At 39.3% G+C, this 22,093-nt stretch overlaps 1 protein-coding gene across 1 annotated transcript in view; it reads left to right on the top strand.

Moving 5' to 3' along the window:
* The window catches only part of NCK2 (NCK adaptor protein 2), a 54,672-nt gene that overhangs the window by 29,533 nt on the left and 3,046 nt on the right, over positions 1–22,093 (top strand). Inside the window, exon 3 of the mRNA XM_009583802.1 lies at positions 13,142–13,863. Within this exon, the coding sequence (XP_009582097.1) occupies positions 13,142–13,863 (722 nt within the window). The remainder of the gene's footprint in view (positions 1–13,141; positions 13,864–22,093) is intronic.

A 22,093-nucleotide genomic window follows, 5' to 3' on the forward strand; every position in this document is an offset into this window, starting at 1 on the left:
ATATTGCTGACACGGTAGGGTCTGCTATCTCACTATCAATTTGATACATACATAATGGCAGAAGAATGTATTCCTTTTGAATTAGTGTTACTATTATGCATGTTAAAATAGTTACCCAGAATGCAAGACGAACTCACAAGTTTATGGTTATGGACATATTGTACGCCTGTAAAAATTTAAATAACTTTATGCATATCAACCTTGTCCAGTAAAAGTAGCATTAAAGGAATTGAAGTCTCTGCTTTGTGGGACTACAATCAGACTTTCTAAAAAATACTGTGTTACAATTTCTAAAGGAGCATGTGCTTAAGAAGAAAAAAAATCTGAAATTGCAGAGCAGACTAATGCAAAAAAAACCCCAAAAAAACAAAACAAAATAAAACACAAACTTCATGCGTTTTTGTTACCTGCAGCAAAAAGACTTGATAGCAAAGAAAATTGGTAATTATTCTGGAGAATTCAAGGTACAGAGTAATGCTTCTTTCACTGCTTGATAAAAGACTTTCTCTGCCGGATGTATGCATCAGGCCCTTTATCTGATCTGAGGTGAGAAGCCGAAAGCAGAACCTGCAGCTTGTTGCAGTGCGCCCGAGCTCCAGTGCTAGCTGGTGATGGGAGCAGAAGTTTGCTCTTTTTTCAGTTTAGAATTGCATGTATTATATTCTGCTGAAAGTTTGTCTTGCATGAATTATTTATTGGGGTGGATTATTTAAAGGACTTGCTGCTTCAGGAGTTTGAAACAAACATATAATGGAAACCATGATGTGTCCTACCTTTCAGCAGATTTTTCTGATATGATGGTTGGAGTAAAATGTTGCAAGGCTGAAGGCGAAAAGAAATCTTGCTGGTTTTAGTCCACGTTGAGTGAATAAATTTGTTCTTTGTTTTGTATTAGAAGTTTTGTGTAATAGGTACTTCTCTCTCCCCTCCCCATGCTGTGTGTGTGTGTGCGCTTGGAGGTACAATTTGACATTAAGAGATTGCAGAACAAGCCTTTATTTTAGTCATGATTATGTTTTGAAAAGATAAAAGGATCGCCCTGACTCAGTGTGGCTGCATGTACTGATGTCTTTGGTGGTATTACTTCCCTCAACTGTCACCTTCGAGGACCCTTGGTTTTGCCCCTCTCTGAGCCAGTTATGTTTCAACATGTAATTGTGTTTGGCCTTAGAGCAAGCCCAAAAATTAGCTCCCAAGGTAATTTCGTCGTTCCCTATTAAAGAGAGTCACTCTATTGCTGGTAGCTCTTCCTACACTCTGTTTCAGCCGTGGAGGCAGAGCCTTCTGCTCCCTCAGTGTTAAAATTTGTGTCTGAACCCTCAACTCTTTTGATGTTTCATTTTTTCATAGAATGAAATCCTTTAAGCAATCTGCTAATTATGTCTCTTCTTCTGAGGCAGTGAAAATAGAGTATGCTTTTTTCCGAGTAGCGTGTTGTACTGGATTTCTTGCGTGGTGTTCCCTTCTGTACTGCTTTCCCTCAAGTTCCTGGGAGGACCCAAGTCTCCCCCAAGGCAGCAGAGCTGGGGCCGCAGTGTGGGTGACTGCATTGCACCCTGCCGCCCGGGTTGGACCCTTCCCCGAAGCATGTGCTTGTGGGGGGAAGTAGTGACCACAGTTCTTCAGAAAACGTGGTCTCTGTGCGCTCTGCATACTGTCCTCTCCTTATAAAGACCAAACTAAGATGGCCGGCAAAAATCAATAGCCTGTGTGTGTGCTCTCGGGGACACCATTTTCTAAAGAATTCCAGTGACTCCAAGAACATGTGATTTTTCTATATTGAAGTGACAGTGACTGCTTTTCCTACCAGCTTAGCATCATCAGGGGATTTCTTCTCACTCAGATGTGGGTATTTCCTCCAATATGCATCCCTAAATAATTCTTTCAATATTACTGGATCTCATTTTTTGAGGCCTCGGGCTGTCTTAACATTTGATCTTCCAGGGTCTTTCAGAGTATTAATTTGTTTCTTTTTCTCTGTGTGGTCCCACTTGGTTTCTGTTGCTTTCCATTTCTCAGGTTTTTTTGAAGATCTGAACAATAGGTGGCCATTCTGTGGCATGTTTTCATACCACACAAACAAAATTTCTAAATTATCATTCACACCAAAAAAAATGGGCTTTGTCTTAGAATGCAGACGAGAAGGTTTCCTTCCTTTTTCTGAGTCTCAAAAATGTTTTGTTTTGTGGAGTGCGTCCGTAAAGCAGGAATCAAGATGCATGCAACATACGCAGACACCCAGCATAAACCTGCTGTGTGAGAGAAAATGCCCACCTCTGTTGTTTCTAAGGAGGAGGGTTCCAGTGGCAGAGACGGCTTTCTTTGAGAGTCACTTCAACGGTAAACATGATTGTTTGTTGACAAGTAGTTTTTGTGCTCTCAGCAAACAGTTTGGGACAGACACTGCTCTAAACGTGAATGAGTGGTCAGGTTGGCCAGGTGGACGTTCAGGGTTGCTGTTTCTACTAGGTGACTATTTGTAGCTGTATTTTGCACCATTAAATTGATTTAGGACTTTGGCTGTAGACTGTCTAAACTATACACAATCATTGCATCGCTCCTGTTTAGTAGTTTTTGGGACCTTGTAAATGAAAGAAAATGGAAAATGAAAGAAAAAATAAAGGGGAAATGTATTTTGATGTAGTGAAAATGCTGTTGTTCTTGTACATGGGCTCTACCAATTTACAAACCTGTAAGATATTTTTTAATTGTTAATTCAGGAAGTTGTTCTACAGAACAGGAGCTAAATTTATTACTATATTAGTTACTAATTCATTATTGAGTTTTAATCTAGAGAAGAAGTTGTTTTAGTTTGTGAGTTGTGGGGTTTTGTGTTTTGGCTGTGAGGGCCAAACCTCAGAGGAGACGGGCTGTTTTGAGAGCCATTTTCCCCTCTTACCTTCCCTTCAGTGATGGGGAGGTCTGGTTTTGCATACGTAGCTGCAAATAACCTGAGAGCCCTTGATGAATGAAGCTATGGGCATTGCAATTCAGAGAGGAAGTTAGCAAAGAAAAGGTGGTGTTTGCTTTCCTTTCCTTTCCTAAAAGGAGCTTTGAATAAAATTGCAGTATCTATTACAGGCTTCTAAGGAGTTCTGAGGTTTCCAAAGAAAAAGTAATAAACACCTTGGATTTTCTTGTAACATGGTATTTAATGTTTGAAAACATTAGTACAGTTAAGGCTTTACATCATGCTTTGTGTTGGTATGGGTCAACTAGAATAAAACGCTATAATGTCAAAGAGTAGCTGACCATGTTACATTCAGGAGGGACTATCTTAGCTTTTTGATGCTGAGAGATTGCCCTTCTTTGGTCAGTGTTTGCATCATTGTCTTCTAATGCATTTCTTTCCATCAGGGACTGTATAATTACTGCTTTGTAATTTATCTGTTCAGGTTTGGGCTTGATGATCTGAACTTCAATCTGTATTTGTAACACCTATTAAGCCTTTCATTTTCATGTACAGAATTGAGGGCAAATTTGAGGAAACAAGAAGTGCTGAAAAGACCAAGTTAGTACTGTAATCACCCATATCCAAAATAGAATGATTCTGTCTCAGTTATCTATCTGGAAGAGTCTTTAAATTGGAGGGTCATCATCTTCTATTCATAGTAGTCTACTTTGTACTTGCTGTATTATTTATTTTTTAAAAAATAAAAAATTGAGTGGGTTCATGTTAGCAAGTTGGATTTGTATCCAAAGCACCTCTTTTACTTCATATAAATGCGAGATAGCTAAATATAAATCATCCTTCTATCAAATGCTGGAGGAAGAGGGGGAACATAAGCTGTTGTATACTTACTGAGGGACAGGAGCATGTACTGGGGTAGACAGTTTGGAGCACCTCATGCATATTAGAGATTTCTTTGTCAATATTCTGTTAGTGTTTGTGAAGGAGAGGCAAAACCGTGTAGTTTTCCTTCTCTACATCAAGGGAACAGAAGGCAATGGGAAGTCCTACAGGGCTACTGTGCCTTCTCCCCATACCTTATAAATCTGTTCTTAGAATGATAGGGCTGCCTTAGGTTTAAGGTAGTCCTGGTTATTTTTTCTTATTGGGGTGTCCTACAAAATCAAGACAGTATCATTAGTAAGATCACAAAGTAGGTGGAAATATGTTTAAATGATCTCTAATTGAAAGCAAAGACTCCATATTTAAAGCAAGCTGTCTTCAGTTTAAATTTGTAGACAGAAATTGGAACCATAGATCTTGAGAAACCCCATTCATTTTATATAGCTTCTATTTGAGACTGAGACAGCCATTTTCCTATTCCATAAGGTATTTAAAATCCCAAGGCCTTTTTAAATTTGCCTAGTAATACTTCATCTACTTCGCTTTTCCATTGGAGTAAGAACATACATGAGATGGTTGATGGAAGCCTTTGGATCGTGTGTTTGACACGTTTGGAAAACTCTGTCCACATACGTCCCTGTAGTACATCTTTCATTTTAACCTTTTGCTCTAAAATGCTCTGGGTACAGGAAAATTGTTATCTGATACTGGAATTTGAATGTACCTTTCCTGATAACAGATAGGCATGTTTAACACAGTCTAAATTACACGAATTAATGCAGTAGTTGTTTTTAATATGGTTGTTGAGTTGATTTCTTTATGGAAGCCTCCATACCAAATAGTGTTTGATGTATGGGAAACTTTGACACTACTTTTTCCTGTATTTGAAAAACGTAGTGATAAAGCAGACTGGTTGTCGAAATGTCAGAATTTCACTTTGACATTTAAAGAAGAGTTTCTGTTTTCTGATTTGTTCTAGTGTGGCTTTTTTTTGATATTGAGCTTCCTAAAGAAGATACAGAAAGTCGTTAACAGAGCTGTAAGGCTTCATTTCTGTATCACAAATGCAGTTGAAGATTTCTGGAATTTATAGCAGTGTCCTTTAAAGAGAGCTATTGATGGAGATGTTGCTTCTGAAATACTGACTATCCCAAATGGATCTTGGCCTTTGAATGTTTGCTTGGACACTGGACGTGTAGGTGGAGGGGGAGAAGGGGTGGCAGGTTGCAGACTGAAAATGTGCAGAAATGATTGGGTTTTCTTTCTACGTAACAGAAAAAACTTCAGTCTGCTGAATTCCTTTTTAATAAAGCAGCAAAGAGAAGTTTATTTAAAATTATAAAGTAATAATGATAAATAACTTAAGCTAAATGAATGTCTGATCTGGACATTCCAGCTGTCAAGAAGTTATGTGTTTATCTCTGTATTGGGTGAATTAATTACTTAATTGACACCATTTTCTGTTTTTTCTTAAGAATTTTCCTGAAAAGTTAATTACTTCTTTCTTAATACAATTTTTTTTGTTTTTAAAAAAGACACTGTACACTTTGCATACTTATTAACTGTATGCACTAATATGCAATATAATTCAGAGCCTTAGTATTAGGAAATTAATGACTTATTTGGTAAGAAGAAAAGGATCATTTTTTCAACTGCGTATGTGTGAAGCCAGATGGAATTGCAATTTTGTTAAAATGCACAAGAAAAATCATGATTTTAAGTATCTTAAATAAAGATTGCCTAAAATGTTGAATAAATGTTACCTCTAAATAAAAATGGGTTTTGATAAACTTGCTTGTTTCTGCTGCTTCTGACTCAAAACAGTTGATTAGTAATTTGAGTGAGAATTTCTGGTTACCTTGTCTTTGAAGATTTTTAGAACTAGGAGAGCTGTTCTGTAAAATTTGGTTTTATATTTGGGGGAACTAAAACATTTTTCCATCTCAGCTGAAATTGATTTCTTAACTTTTTATATAAGTCACTAAACTTAACAGAAATTATTTAAAAAATGTTTTTTCTAGGATCTCTTTCAAAGATGACTATTATTAACGAGCTCTTGCTCTAGGTATTTATACTGCGAGTTCTCCTAGCTCATTTGTTTGACTTAAATTTATCAGCCTCAAACTTGTTTTGCTTGAATGTTTCAGCTGTTTAATGGAAGTTGTCTTAACAGATTATAGTAATATTAAATTTTTCAACTCTGAAGTGCCTTGTTGCAATTTGAATTATAATGGGTTTATTTTTAAAGAAGAAAAACATTATTTTAAAAATCTGATTAAAATGAAAATATTTTCATAAAAGATGTACTGTATTTATGATCTTTCTGGTGGCTTCTATCATCATTTTTTTTAACCATAAAGCTAGTAGTAGTGTTTAAAGCATTTTACTCTAGAAGGAGAGTACACAAATTGAGATACATTAAAATTTGTATGAAAAATTTTACAAGTAACTGCTTTGTTGGTTTTTTTTTTGTTAATTCAGAGAAGGATGGGCAGTAATGTAAAGAAATTTCAGTTACTGGGTGATTCGTAACACCAATGAAAGATCCTTTTTTAAATTATTTTTTCCCATAAATAATCTTCAAATACTCATTCATGTTATGTTTAAAACCCATGCTTTGACAGCCTGCGTGAGAGTTGTGGCAGCGTGGATAAGATTTAAGGCAGAAGCTGAAGGAACTGTCTCCCAGAATTTTCTCCCTTTTTCCTTTGCTTTTCAATACCTTCGTTTTTGTATGTTAGTCAGTTTGATACCGAATAGCTGCGAACTCAGGTGCTGAAGTTGAGCATCGTGCTGAAATGCATTGCCATCCAGTTGCAAACTGGGAAGCTGGGCAAGGGTGTTACCACATGCAAGGAGGGAGGTGCTCAGCCCCACAAACCACAACCCCAGCACCATGGCCGGGGGCCAAGGGGCACCGCGGTGCTCCTGCTGACCCATCAAAATCAGCCCGGCGTTGCCTTCACCTCGCCAAAGTCATGCCAGTTAGTCAGCTTTTGATGGAACCGTGCATCACGGGTTGATTTTTTTGGGATACTAACCTGATTGCAGAGCAAGTCTCTTTGGGGAAGGCATGGCCGGTTTGGGCAACTTGGGGGCTGGCAGGGAGCCAGGGGGTGGGAAGGCAGGGATCCTCACGAGCCCTGCCTGCCTTTCCCAGTGGGCAGAGCATCACGTTTCTGTTTCTGGAGGATTCAAAAACCAAAAATATCCACAAAATTTAGTTTAGAGAGATAAAAATGAAATATACCATTTTTTACCCACCTTTGGTTTTGTCTGTACATAAACATGCTTTTAATTCAGCTCTAGGTGATACAGCATAATTTAGTTTTTTAATGAAGAAAAAGCTTGTTGTATTTGTAAACAGACGATGAAAGAAAGTAGCTGGCAGTATTTGATGTACTCTTAATTCAAGATATCTATTTGATGACCTTTATTATACTTGAGTTATTTTTTTACTAATTTACAGCTTTGTAATAATATATAATAACTGATGGGGAAACTAATTTCAAACATAGAAGGTTGAATACATGATACAAAAATCAGTTCTGACTTGAAAAAGAATCTATTAAGATATGTAAATATAGCAATAAAAAAAGATATATAAAAAGTTGATTTTCAAATTGCCATGGGGAGAAGGAAGGTAACAGCATTACTCAGCAGCGTTTGTTACTATATTTCCAGCTGTGTATTTAGACTTAAAACTAGCTACTCCAAAAGTGATGCAGGGTATTTGAAGGACTCCATTTAGTAGAAATCCAGAAATTCCCCTTAAAGAGGAAGTTGTTTCCAAGAACTCGGTTGTACTGAGACACTTTTGTGGTTGGTTTTGCAGTGGTTTTTATAGTTTAAAGGTCACTTACTTTGGGGGGGTGTCCTTCCTTAATTGCTCTTGATATTTTAATAAGAAGTTGTTGGAGGCTTCTTAAGCAGTTGTATCTGGCATGTTTAGTGGCATGGTCTCTTTCATTGAGTTCTGGATTGAGGAATTCTGTTTTGGAAATTGTTTAGTGTTGCCTTTATGATTTCTCAAAGCAATACAGTCTTCTTGTAGTGCACCTTTTTTCTGAAAGGCCTTTTTTTTTGTCCTGTGAATTTGATTTGATGTGCAGATAAGCTACAGAAAATATTTTTGCTCATGATTTATGTATTAAAATCAGAGAAGGTTTTAGAAAAGGTAGTTTGGGAGAACTCAGATGACACTAGTTTCACTTGCCAGCTATTTTTCAGAAATTGGCTTTGGGTATTGACTGACCTTTTTTTATATGCAGAAGATGGGAGAACAGAAAAGTCAGTAATTTGAGGTATCAAATAAACTTAAAATTCCTTTGGAAAAGAAATGCAACTGTATTTAGTCTGTTTAAAGTTAAGCTACATATGAGATGTAATAAATTTAGGGAGCAGTCTTGGGAGTGTTTAGTGCATGTTATTCTTAAATAGAACTTAATAAAATAAGTGTGAGTACGGATAAGCCTGTGGAGGTGCATTATACAGCCATGTCAGTGAATCTGTTCTTTCATCTCTGGGGATGAGCAAAAGCAGTTAAAATACAAAACATGGTCACTCATCAGTTTCAGACAGGACACCAGCTTGCAGGAGCATGGAAAGACTCATCAAATAAGTCTTCCTAAAATTAGGAAAAGTTATGCGTTTTGTAAATGGGCTTTTTCTAGTAAAGGTAGTATGTAATATAAACCATAATTAGCAAATGGAATATGAATTTTTACTAGTGGCAAAAAATCCCTTTCTGTACAAGTGTTATGTATGTATTTGATAAAGCATGTACTAGGATAACGTTTTAAAGATAATTGAACCTGTTTATCCTAAGCACCAATTTTCATAAAGATTGTAGCTACGCAGCCTTGTTTCAGTGCCTTCACTGAAGGCAGAAGAAGGAGAGAGAAGCCCTTCTTTCGGTTTTGGCAGGAGAAGGCTGGGCACTTGGGGCATCTGCGCTGTCTGACAGGCGGCCAAGCTTTGGGCCAGGAGGGTGACCAGCGTAGCAGAAGACATAGGTAAGGGTTGGGGAACTGGCACTATCACAGCGTCGGGCCAAAGGGGAGTCATCAGAAGGAAATTCCACCTCTTTGAGGTTTGGGGTTGGGGGGAGCTCAAGACATTTTCTGGGGGAGCTTAAGGAGCACGAGGTGGGAAGGCTGGAAGTGCTGCAGGGAGAGGGGGTTGGAGGTGTGAGCTGGAGGGCCTACGGGTACGATGGGAAGGCCGTCTCGGGGACAAGCTGGTAACGAAAGGGTGCAAAGCTGGGGTTTGCACAACGGGGACTTAAAAGACAGGAAGCAAATTCATAGGAAACTGGTCTTCCTTTGGCCTGCTGCTACAAAACAAGCTATTCTTTAGAGCCACAACTGAGCGAGGAAAGGAAGAGGGCACGAAGTAATGTGGGAGGCACGTTTCTGAGTCTCCCTAGGATTAACCTCGGGGCCAGATGATTTCTTTCACTGCAGAGAGAAGAAGGATTTGCAGTGGATCTCTTATCTGGAAATGATGCTAACTGTTTTTTTTTCATCTCAGCAATATATCCACCTAAAAATTAAACCTACTCATATCACTTGACAACTTGTTTGTAGGAATGAAAATGAACTAGTTTAGTGTGGGTCAGCTGTAGATTGTGAACAGTGTTATTTCCTATGAGACACCATAACATAAAACAGCCTTTCTGCTACTTTGCAATGCTTTTGCTCCCACTCTGTTCCCCTCATTGAAAGCTAATCCATTGTTTTAGGTTTCTCCTTGCAACAGCTAGTTACATTACAAAGGATTATGGCTTCAGGTGAACTGTAACCAATGAGTCAGAATGGGAAAATGCAGTTATATTTCACTAGTAGATAAGTTTTCATTAAAACAAAGATAACAAAAATGCCAAAATTATTACTGCAATCACAAGCATATTTGACTCTTCCAAATGTGACTCCCAAAGTGCTTGAATGTTTTGTTTTCCATGAAATTCCGTACATGGGTTTCATTCCATTTGGACATAAGAATAGGGATAACTTTACAAATAGTAGTAAGTGAACATTTCTGTTAGTAGTGAGTAATGGCAATGTTTACTCTTCCAGAAATGACTTAAGTAGGTTGTACTTTTTTTTTAATGGAGTTGTGATTTTTGTCATAGATGCATACGAAGTTTATAATCGTCCTAACTTTATTCTTGCTTAGCTATGACCAGCCATCCTACTAAATTATATTTTTAGACTTGTTTCCTAAGGAAGTGAAGCTTACACTAGTCATGCTGTCACAGTCAGCTGTCATCGTCCGTCCATCTGTCCACCCTTGATAACTCAGCCAATTTTAAGCAAACTTGACAGACTGGCAGAGATAAACGAACTAGTTTTCTCCAACTGGGTGCCTGGGAGGGTCATTGTTGGTGTCCCTCACTGGAGGAGAAGCCGGAGCAATCCCACTCTTTGCTCAGTCCAGGCAGGGGTGAAAGGCAGTGGGGCGCCGGGCACCGTGCTTGGCTGGCCAGCCCAACGAAGGCAGGGAGGGCAACACCAGGGGAGATGGAGTATACCTTGAGGGCTGTTTGGAGATTGCAGTGGGGAGCTGGAGGTAGGAGAAGGACCTGGGGATGCGAAGGCAGTCATATGGTAAGGGACCTTATTGTGGATCCTGCAGGAGATGGGGGAGGCAGAGGAGGAGTAGTGCGGCAGGAGGCGTAAGGAGAAAAACAGGAACAGATTTCCTTCATTCTGCTCGTGGAACAACTTGTTTCCTCTTCTGTCATAGACGCAGTTATGAATGTTGTAACCTCACAGAAAAAATGAGTGTTAGATAATGTTGTGCAGGCCCTTTGCTGTGCTTGGCTGCAGATGGGTCTCTGCATACTTAGTTACTTTGGTCAAACCAGCTGGAAACACAAGCTTTGGTGCACATCGCTGCTATTGCAAAAGGCTAATCATTACCATGCCATCAGCCTTAAAAAGTTTGGTTACATTAGATGTTAAGCTTAAACTGAAGAGCTCCGACTGCCTTTATTGATAAAGAAAAAAAATGAAGTTTCTGATTGGTTTTATTTCCCTGTGTTGTTATGGTTTGTGTTGAAGGGGGAGGATAGAAAGGAACATTTAAAACGTCAGATGCAGCATTGGAAGGTTTGTGGAAAAAGATGCAACTTACGAAACTCCAAGTGAAAGAAGTGCTTGGATGATAACCTTTTGCTAAATGTTTAGACACCTTTATCAGACTTCAGAAATTTTTTTGAGAAATTTGTTTCTTTCACCTGTTTGTCAACAATTTTTTCGCTAGATACTTCAGTTTATGGCATTTTCTTATCGCACTACATCCCCATATCTCACAGTTATCTCTGTGCTCTGATTTTCAACTAGTCTTCTCCTTGCCAGTACTTCTTGATCTGCTGGGTTTTTTTTATTTTATTAGTTGTTCTGCCGTAATTCCAAGAAGTGGTGCTGCATATCTCCATTACAAAGCACATCAAAACCTAAGCTTTTAATCTGGAAGGTTCAATCTCAGTGTAGGGCTTTGTGTAGAGTGAATCTATTGAAATACAGTTGCTTGTTTTCCATGAAGTTATAACAAGTAATTTCCCCCCTTTCCTAACAGAATGACCCTTAAGTTGTGTTTGTTTATATCACCCTAATTTAATGCTCCTTACTTCTGATACATCCTTGTCTTTTGGTTGAAAATGATCTCTAAACTGATGAAAATTTCCAGTCTTGGCAGAGATCAGAGCCTGGCCAGCTTCCGATTAGTGCTTGCTTGGACACTCTTTTCCTGCGATTGTCTCCCTTAGGACAAAAGCTGCTCTCCCTCATTTTGCCTGAAAGTGCAGCCACCGGCTCTCGGCTGAAATGAGGTAGTTAGAATGACATTAGGATGTAAGCAGGCTCCAGCAGGAAGCAAGTTGCTGCTGGGGAGGGTCGGGAAACACGTTAGGATCGTCGGAATTTTCTGCCGTCTTCTGAGACCTTAAGACTGTATTAATTAATGTATTTAACCCTTCTAGTTAGCAATCCCTGCATGGTCGCCTGTGCGCTGTTTGTCTGTGCTGTACAGCTAACCCTGTGAAATAAACCAGGTAGTTTTGCACTGAACAAACAGCTTTGCTGAAGATTTTCACTGTACATGCACATACATACATAGGTGTATACATATTAAAAAAATGAACGCACTTTTCAGCAGTGGAATGGCCAGATTAAATAGTCCTGAATTATTAAAAATGAAATATCAGATTATTCTATCAGATTATTTGAAGAAACAAAAGCAAAATCCAATTTTTTTTTTTTCCATTCAATCTGCCATAATTAGCGTGTACTCATTGTGTCTCAAGTGAATCTCTCGCCTGCCAGCAAGGCTCTAGGAGCATGGAGAAAAGTACAAAAGCTCCTATTTCTGTGTTGATTTTTGCTTTCTGTCCCCTGCACGACATTTTGGGTGTTGCTTGGTTTGTGCTATACTGAGACTTCATCTTCTGTTTTCTCTTCAGAACTTTTGTAAGTGGATTTCACAAGAAAGGGCTACTTGTTCACTTTATCTTTCTGTTTAGATAGAAACTTAAGCAGTCCTTGCTACAAAAGTTCAAAAAGTACACCAAGTGTGTTGTGCGGTTTTTCTTCTATATTTAAACAGACATTAACATGGTTCCTCTAAGAAAAAAAAAGTTATGTATTTAATTCTATTGTTGTTTCTTCTGTGCATTGTATTTCATGCTATAATTAAAACCACGACAGTACATCAGAGTTTACAGATTATAGGGGAACGTCACCGTCAGGTTTACGCTTTTATAGTATGTGACGAAATGTAGATGAAAGAGGTGTGGATTTCAAAAAAGGGGCTTGCAGTTGGAAGGAGTTGCAGCTGTAGCCACCTGAGGACTGACTGAAGAATGAAGAGAGCAAAATGTAATCTGCAGAGAAACTTAAGCTTTTATTGCTGTGCTAGTTTATTTTTGTAGATTTTCTTTCATGTTTTGCTTGAGCCAAATTAAAGTCATCACTAAAATGAAAAGGCATGATCATTTGGCTGTATTTTTAAGAGACATAACAGCAAGCTGTGCAACCGTTCCAGTGATTAGCCGTTCTTGTAGTGAAGAAGCCACTGTTTTTAAGTGTGTTAAAACTCTAGTACTTCTGGGAAGGGAAGGGAAGGGAGCCATTATAATGCAAATTGCTCCTTACTTAATGGTGCGTCAGCTGGATGTTAAAGATAATCTCTTAAAGGTGTTGCTGTTTCCTGACTATGTAGTGTTACAGAAGAGATCTCCATTTAGCAGTGTTATTGAAGTGACAGAGGAGCATGTCACCAAATCCAGCGTTTGCAGTCTGGGGAGAAGCATTCTGAGTGACCACTTTACGTTTCTCTCTTTAACAGGTTTGGGAAAAACCAAGAGAAAGACGAGCGCGCGAGACGCCTCACCCACTCCTAGCACGGACGCAGAATACCCGTCCAACGGCAGCAGCGCCGACCGGATTTACGATCTTAACATTCCAGCCTACGTGAAATTTGCCTATGTCGCGGAGAGGGAGGATGAACTGTCCCTCGTTAAAGGATCCCGAGTGATTGTCATGGAGAAGTGCAGCGACGGCTGGTGGAGAGGTAGCTACAATGGACAGATTGGCTGGTTTCCTTCGAACTATGTGGTAGAGGAGGTTGAGGAGGCAACTGCAGATTCACCCAGCTTTCTCAGCTTAAGGAAAGGCGCTTCCATGAGTAACGGCCAGGGCACCAAAGTACTCCACGTTGTTCAGACACTGTATCCATTCAGCTCCGTCACAGAAGAAGAGCTCAATTTTGAAAAAGGGGAAACGATGGAAGTCATTGAAAAGCCAGAAAATGATCCAGAATGGTGGAAATGTAAAAATTCCAGAGGGCAAATTGGTCTTGTTCCTAAAAACTATGTAGTAATCATTAGCGATGGTCCTACCATTAACACTTCCCATCCGCCTCAGATAAGCTACACGGGACCATCTTCTACAGGACGGTTTGCTGGAAGAGAGTGGTATTACGGGAATGTTACCCGACACCAAGCAGAATGTGCCCTGAACGAAAGGGGAGTGGAAGGAGACTTCCTTGTTAGAGATAGTGAATCTTCGGTAAGTGGTACTCAGCCCTGCAGGCTTTGTAATAACCCGATGCTTGGGTTAGCAAGCATGACAGTTAATAGCTTCCCTATCTGTAGTGAAGGGCTTTCCGCCCTTAAAGAAGCAAGCCATGCTTCAGCGTTACCAACCACTACGCTTACTGGTTGTGAGAATCTGTTACTGAAATGCAGTGACATTTACGCTGAAATTTAACAGCTGTGGTCTGTATTATCCAGGGTTTTTTTAATTAGTGGACAAACAAGTAAATATTTCAGGCTTCAATTTGACTTTTCACGTGTTTCTCATATGCAGTCCTCCTCAAATTTAGAGCGCTACAAGGTAAAATAATTCTTGTGAATTGCAAATTTGGTCATAAATTTGATTTTAAAGCTAATTTCAAATGGGATCTTTGCATTGGTCAGTTCTGTTCTGCTTTTAATTGAATAATAACATAGGTACTTTAAACTATTGGTTAAAATACCATTTTAATGTATTTCTGCTCTACTTAGATTATTTAGGTTGTAACAAGGTAAAGTTATTATTATATCTAATTGTTAAGATTATGATACACAACAGAGACGGTCAAGTTAGCAGCTCATATGCTTTGTAAATTGAGCCTTGATGACTTCAGGGAGAGATGAGTAATGCTGATTAGGGATCACTGTAATTCTGAAAGTTCAAATTTAAAATTACACTGAAAGGCCTTTCATGTATGCTGAGGCCAGAGAATTCGTAGTTAAAGCACTCAAAATTTAATTATCCCTTGACTGTGATTTTGAAAAGATGACAGATTTTAATAATTCCCTAATACATTTTTCAAAAGCTACCAAAAAAAAAAAATCAAATCTGAATTTGTGATTAGGGCTTTTCTGCATTTATTGTTTCAATTGTAGGGCCATTCCATGAAGACAAATTGTTGTTTAGTAGATGCCTCCATCTAAGTATTTTGTTGCTTCATGTATAAAAATTCAAAATTACTATAGTTATATTGGCTCAGTCTTCTAATTTGAGCATATGGTACTACGTAGATAAGTATACCTTATACATCTCTCTCTATGCCATATTTGTATCAGGTTTCACTGTGCCCGTATTGTAGGCTGTCCTGGTTTACAATGTAGATTGCGAATAAAAACTTAAGCATTGTCAACTGCATATAGTTTGAGCCGTGATATGGATTTTAAAAGATTTCTTGACTCTAACTAATGTTTTCAGAAGGCTGTATTGATTGCATATATCACTTCTGGTTAGAACTTTTGGTATTCTTTACCATACTTGTCTATAAATTGGGGGAAAACTGTTCCCATATACTGTTCCTCATGTAAATGATTTCAGTAACTAGTCAGTAGTAGGTGTTGGCATGGCTGCATGCTGGAAAACAAAGAAAGTGCTTTAAGTAAGGGGGAGAATTAAGCTTGCGGTCAAATCTGGAAGTAAAGATGCTTTTCGCTCCCGATACTTTTTTGGAAGCATGTTTCATGTTTCATTTGCTGATTCTGTTCCTCCTAAGTTACAATTCCAGCTACTCAGAAGAGGTCCCAGAATGAAGTCAAAATCTAAGGTAGTATTGAGGCAGATTCATTAGGTAGTGCATACTAACGGATACTCTTTAGTGGACAAGCAACTAAATACTTCAGGCTTCAATTTGACTTTTGATGTGTTCCTCATATGCAGTACTAAAATTTGGGATTGGCTGGCATGTTGGCTCTTGGCGAGGGAGATGAACAGAGGCTTCTAGTGACAGCAGAACAACTGAAAGACAAGGAAATTCTGTAGGATTTTCTAAATCCAAATAAAACTTTGCATTCTAATTTTTGGAAAACGTTAGTAGTTTATTATTATTATTGAAGTTATGACTCTTGCTATTCCCTGAAATTTTTACATCATATGTAACATTATTGACAAAATACAATTCTGTAATAGTCCCGAACATTTTTTTTTTCCTTGATACAGTATTGTCTAATTAAATTTCAGGCATCTTTCCTTCATGAATTTGCTCTGCAGAAGACATGATAGCTGTCAAACTACTCTTTCTTTGAAGCTTTGTGTCATTAAGTTCCTGTTTCTGCTCTTAGTTAACTGTAATCACTAGACGAAGGCAAATGCAAATAAACCAGAGGAGAACAGGAAGAAAAATAGAAATTTAGAAAACATGACTGACTTACAGAGGCTGAGGGGAATCAAGTTTGTTTAGTCAACAGAAGAAAAGACTGAGGTGGGGCATACAGTCTTCGAAAATGTAGAAAGCCACTAGAGGATTATGGTAATCATTAAATTACAGTAGTTCAGCTGTCTCTTCAAGGTAGCATCCTGTCTGGCAGGGGGGTCTGGAGGCGGTGTACCCTTGGTGTGCCCGTCCAGCAGGTAGAAGCTCACTTTGAGACCTGGATGCTGCATTTTGGGTTATCCTGAGACAGTAGCTTTCAATTTTCTTCTGTCTTTTGGGAAAGTGCCAGAAGGACAGTTTGGAAATTAATACGTTACTTAAAATACAGAAATGCGCAGCCATTTCTCAGTGCACACCATGTCACAGTGACCACCGTGCTATGGCTCGTTTCTTTGCTCTTAAGAGTCTACCTCTGGAGTAAATGAATTTCCTTGAAAGGACACAGTAACCTTTTAATTTAATATGACATCATAACACTAAACACACTTGTATTCAAAGCAGTTTCAAATTTGCTGCCTGCATTATTGCTGGGGCAATTGTTGCTTGTGGAGCATAAAAGATTCATTCAGAATGTGGTCTTCAAGTTGTTTCCAGCATCTAACACTTACTGGAATCCCAGAAAATTTACTCAATTCATATTACTGCAAGTTTTTTGCACACACACACACAAAAAAAGTGCTGATTTGAGGAACTTATCTTTTTTTTCTTTTTCTAATCTTGATCTGGTCTTGCAGATCCTGTATTTGGGGGTTTTTTGATCAATGGGAAAAACTGCAGTTATGCACGTAAATGCCTCCCTTGTCTTAGTACTACTAAGACAGAGTTCTAGTAGTATTTGAGAGTTTTAGTTTTTATTAGGATTAAAGAAATATTTTACTACATCTCAAACTTTCATCTGCCCTAATCTTTATATATCATACTATCATATAATTTGTTTATGTATGTGAATTATAAAAGCATTGAGGATTGCTAATTTGTTTTTTTTGGTTTTTTTGGGTTTTTTTCTGAAGTGCCAGGAGTGATATAAGCAGTGAATGGGCACACTTGATAGCATTGGGAAAAAGATCATAAAAGATCTATTTCAAGCTTATTATGTATGGAACAAAGAGAGATTTTAGAAATAACTCTTAAATTCTTGACGGTTGCCGTATTTCACATGCGTACTACAGAGGCTGTTCACGCTGTGGCCAAAAGTCACCGGAGCATCTGCACGATCAGAGCAAAAAGATCTTGATTAGAGAGACCAGACTGAACAGAGCAAAGTTGTCAGCTCTCCGGTTTGCTCATCTTTCCACCAGACCAGCACTTCCCATTACATTGTATTATGAACCCACCTATTAAAGCTGTGGATGCAGGGGTTATTCCTTTCTAAAAAGGCCCATAGATAAAACTGTGAGTCATCCAGCTAATCCCGTGCCTGATTTTTGACCTGTTTTAGGGTTTTCTATAGCCTTCCGTCACCATAGTTACGAAAAGTCATCTGTATAAACGTTTTCCTTAGATTTCTTTGAGTTTTGCTCTTGTTACTGAGCTATCAAAAGCTCTCCTTGGGTAGATGAAGGTTTGTATTATTCTGTATTCACTTGGTGACGCTGTCATGTTTTTCCATTTCAAATTTTAGTAGTTGCCAGATTTTACAATGTTTCTCTAGATTTAACTTACCAGATGTTTGTCTCACAGCTAGATTCCTTTAGCCAAAAATATTCTCAGTTACACTTAGGTCTAAGGGATGCTGCCATAGTGGAGAATGTCCTGAGATGAACTCTGTCAGGTAGCTAGGAGCCTGATTATCTTCATTAATTATGAAATACTATTATTAGAACCATAAACTTGTTTGAACCGTTTAAGCCCATAGTTTATGTAACAGGCACAGTTACCTACTGATAACATTTTTGCCAACTCTGTTATACCTAGGTAATGTCACCTTAGTTTTGGAGATGTAAAGGAGGAGACTGGAGTGGAACATACCTAGTTAGAAATACTGCTTGATTTGTTCTTTCTGTTGCAGGCTGCTCGGTTGATAAAAACTGAAGTTTGTTGTCTCATTTAAGTAACGTTCCTGAACAAATAATGCAGATTTAATCTATGCAGTCTCTGTACAGCCACTTCTTACCCCTTTTGAATTGCAGGCTCTTTAGTGGTCAGATTCTTCTTCCCTCTGTGTAGTACCTAACACAAGACAAACAAGTCTTGGCTGACACCGTTGGCCTGGGTTGCGTAGGTGATCATCATGCTTTGAAGATCTAAGGTTCCACTGGGGAGATAGGCAAATTTGGAAGGAAGAGGGGTTTTTGTTCAGATTCACCCCGGGAAACAAGTGTGCTTGCTAGTGCTGTAGCTAACAGGAAGCAGTAATAGGCTGTGGCTGGGGACAAGGGAGCACAACCACACCACACCTCTAGCTTCTGAGCAGAACCTCTGCTGCAGACACCCTCAGACTTCAAAGGGAGCTTCTGTCAGGACTTGCAGTCCCCTCGCACTCCCCTGCGAGTGGGTGTGAAACTGGCAATTAGACAAACACCACTGCTTCATAGCCCTACGATATCTTCCCATGAAGCACAGAAGATGTTATTTTTCTCAGTCCAGTTCTGTTTATTAGCATGAATGAGCTATGGAATTTTTTGGACGATTTTAGGAGCAATTATTCGTTAGGAAGTAATGGCTAGATTCTGCCAATAGTGTCACAGCTGTCAAATTATAGTAACTGATCCTAAATGGGGTTGCAGGGTATAGTATTAAGATGATACTGACGACTGTAGATGTATCATGATGATACTGGGGATTGTAGGTTCGTCTGGATTTGTGTCAGTCCTTTGAGATCGCATTTAGTTCTGTGCTCTTTGCCCAGCAATAGTGACAGCAGAGGGAGGAGGCACAGGTTGAGAGTTTGTATGCTTTTTGAGGTGCTAATTCTGTAGCGTTCGGGGTGTCCCATATTTTCCTGAGGTTTTAATCCTGGAAGTGTTGGATAGAAGCAATGAAATGTGGCAACTGTTCAAAAACTGAAGCATTTGTTGTGTTCTGTGACATACTGTGATTGATGAGTATAGCGGAGAGGAGGAGAAAGTTTATCTTTAAAAACAGGCTTAAGGAAATATCCTAGTGGTTTATTTTAAATGGAAGAATAGAAATCTTATTAGAGCTGTATTTGAAGATCAATGGAGCCAATTCATGTTTCTGACCTGTGTAACGTTGATTTTGGAACATGGTGAACATTACATGGAGAGGAAGGGTATTTGTTTATATCTAAATGAGGTGAAAGGGGTAGAAAAAGGAATTTTTAAACCTCCCAGATGGTTCTGTCCAGCCTGATCTTAGACCTTTGAGCTATGACTTGTTTTTTTGGCGGGGTGGCTGAGTAGGAGGAGGAGTGAGGGAAAACCTGGGTATGGAAGTGGAAGGAGTTGGGGAGCTCCAAGGCAGGCTCACAGGCGGGAGCTCGAAGGGTCTAGAATAGCCTGAAGAATGAGTGCGTGAGAATATCTTCCATGGAGGAAGGGCACTGCCAAGTGGAACTGGATTGAAAGGAAAAAATGTAAGTTACAGAATCAGTAAAAGACTCTCAGAGGGAGATATTTTTCCGAACATTGCCATTTATGATAAAATTGTCTTATTTCATTCTCAAATGGAGATTGTAAAGAGAGAACCTTCTTTCCCGGTTTCACTTGTTTTCCCTTCTATCGCTTGATAACTGGTCTTCATGATAAAGTTTTGAAAAGACAGTGGAGTTCCTGACCAAAGAAGTAAAATTAAAGGAATGTCTTCCTACGTGTTGTCTTCAACCAGCTGGCGTGTGGTCATAGGCACCAGCCTCGCCCATGGTCCTATATCACCACAGGCACCAGCTAGCCTATGGTCATCTTAGTCATAAGCGGGAGTTAAAATAAAGGAATCTGAAACAATTCAAAGAAGTACTACACCTGGACTGAAGAGCTGCAGATGCATAACAGCTAATCTTCAATTTTCTGTTTTAGGAATTGATTTAACTTCAGGTTTAGGTCTTCCCAATTACGATGGTACAGAAATATTCACAGGTTCCCTGCCATGAAGCTATGCTCTGCAATTCTGTTGTAGAATCATCAACTCCTCTGTAGGTTTCAGGGGTTAAAGCTTACTTCCGATGTGCCTTTATTTGGTGTATGTGAGGCTTTTATTCCTGGAAAAGTTAGTGTGCAAACATCCAAATGTAGCAATTAATTTAAGAGGGAGAAGGGAGAAAAATTGGCCAGCAGTTGAAACAAAATAGCTTTAACAGTAAATAAAATAAACAGGCTTGGAGCAAATCCAAGGAGGACAGCAAGGAACCAATTCAAGCTGCATCCAACTAGCATACTTTGAAATGGTAATGTTAAGAGCAGGAGCTTATCTAGAGATTCTTTTTTAAATAGTCTTTTTAACCATTTTGCACGTTTGCTAGAGTGGGAAAGAACCAAAATAAAAACAAAATGCAAGTCCAGTTGCTTTTGCTGTTTGTTCTTGAATCCTGTAGAAGTTACTACACTAAGGCCAATAAAGGGTTTCAGGATTTTTGCAACAGCTGTTCGAGCTCTTCCATCTCTTTGCACCGGATGATGGCTGACAAAAGAGTTAGATCAGCCTTTCCGCTTTTTTTTTTTAAATTTAATCAGATCACGAAAAGAATAAACTTTGTAACATACTCTGGAGAAAAAAAGCTATAATAATGTCTTCTATTTATGCATCAATCTAATTAGCAGCTCTGAGGCTGGGAAGAATGGACAATAGTTCAGGAGAATATTCATTCATTAAAGTTATAATTAAAATGGCAGGAAAAGTATTTAATGTATTGTGTAGATCACTTCACAAAGATCTAAGTCTGGCCAGTGCCTGGGACATAGGACAGTAGATGAGAGGTCTAAGACCTATTTCAGCACCTCTCTGTGTGTCATTAGCACATCCTTTCTTTTCTAAAGATAATGATTCTTAGCAGATACAAGCAGCTTTGAAAACTCATAATTTTGACATGCTGAAAACAACTGTGCTTTGTCAGAAAACATTAAAACTTTGTTGAGCGCAAAGTGATTATTTCACTTATTTTTAAACCTTTGTCATAACATCTTTTCCCGTTCCTGAAACAAAAAAATGTTTGGTTCAGATTATGAACTTCCCATTTGTAAGTTCTTCTATTTTAAATGAGGGCCTTTTGGTTACTGGTTTTTATTTGGCATAGGCATCGCCCATGGAAGCAGCAGAACTTAGTCAGCAAGACTTGATCTTGTTTTTTGAATCCTAAGCAGCTAGTCTGTAAGTAATCCCCTCAGTGCTGTCCTTGAAGAGACCCTATGGACCTGCCTGGTAACCTGTGTTTAGAGCACAGCGATCAGCACGCTGCCCAGAGCCCGTGCCCTAAATTTCTCCTCCACGAGCCCAGGGTCCCAGAGCTTCGTTTGTGCAGGCCTGTGCTTTGTTACCGTTTAAGGGCTGCTGCTTAGGGTTACGGAGATGTCCACTGAAACAGGTCCTGGACCTGTGTGGTTGTGGCTGCTGGAGGGTTTGTCCACACTGCATTCGGGGTCTTAACCACAGCGCAGTGTTGGTGCAACTGGGTTAGCTTTAGCCCAGCAGGGTGGGTGTTGAAAATAGGTCAGTCTTGGTGTGAGCTCTGTGCAGCCTTGTTTGCGATGCTCCTGAGGCAAGGGTTTAATATCAGAGCTAGCTGGCTTAAAATAGCAGTTTTCAAACTTGGAGCTAGGGATGGATGACAGAGCACGAAACGTATCTTAGGTGGAGCATTGGAAACCCCAAAGATATGCTTTTATGCACATTTCTTTCCATCCCTTTCCCCCACCCTCCCCAGTCCTCTCCTCTTGGCAGTCACGGGGGGTGTTGCCTGTATTTTGAACCAGTGGCTTGGAGCTGCTTGATGCCTGAGGCAGCCTTCCTGAAGGAGCCTGCACTGACCCGGCCAAGGCCCGGTGACACTGGATTATAGATGGAAGAAGTAATTCTCCCATGGGTGTTATGTAAAATAATTTTTAAAGAAGTGATGTTTGTGGGTCTGGAATGTAGTGGCTCGAGGTAGAAGAGGGTTAGTCCAGAGGTGAGGGGAGCTAGCTGCTG

This window comes from Fulmarus glacialis, unplaced genomic scaffold (genome assembly GCF_000690835.1).
Source record: "Fulmarus glacialis isolate BGI_N327 unplaced genomic scaffold, ASM69083v1 scaffold19738, whole genome shotgun sequence".
Classification (NCBI taxonomy): domain Eukaryota; kingdom Metazoa; phylum Chordata; class Aves; order Procellariiformes; family Procellariidae; genus Fulmarus; species Fulmarus glacialis.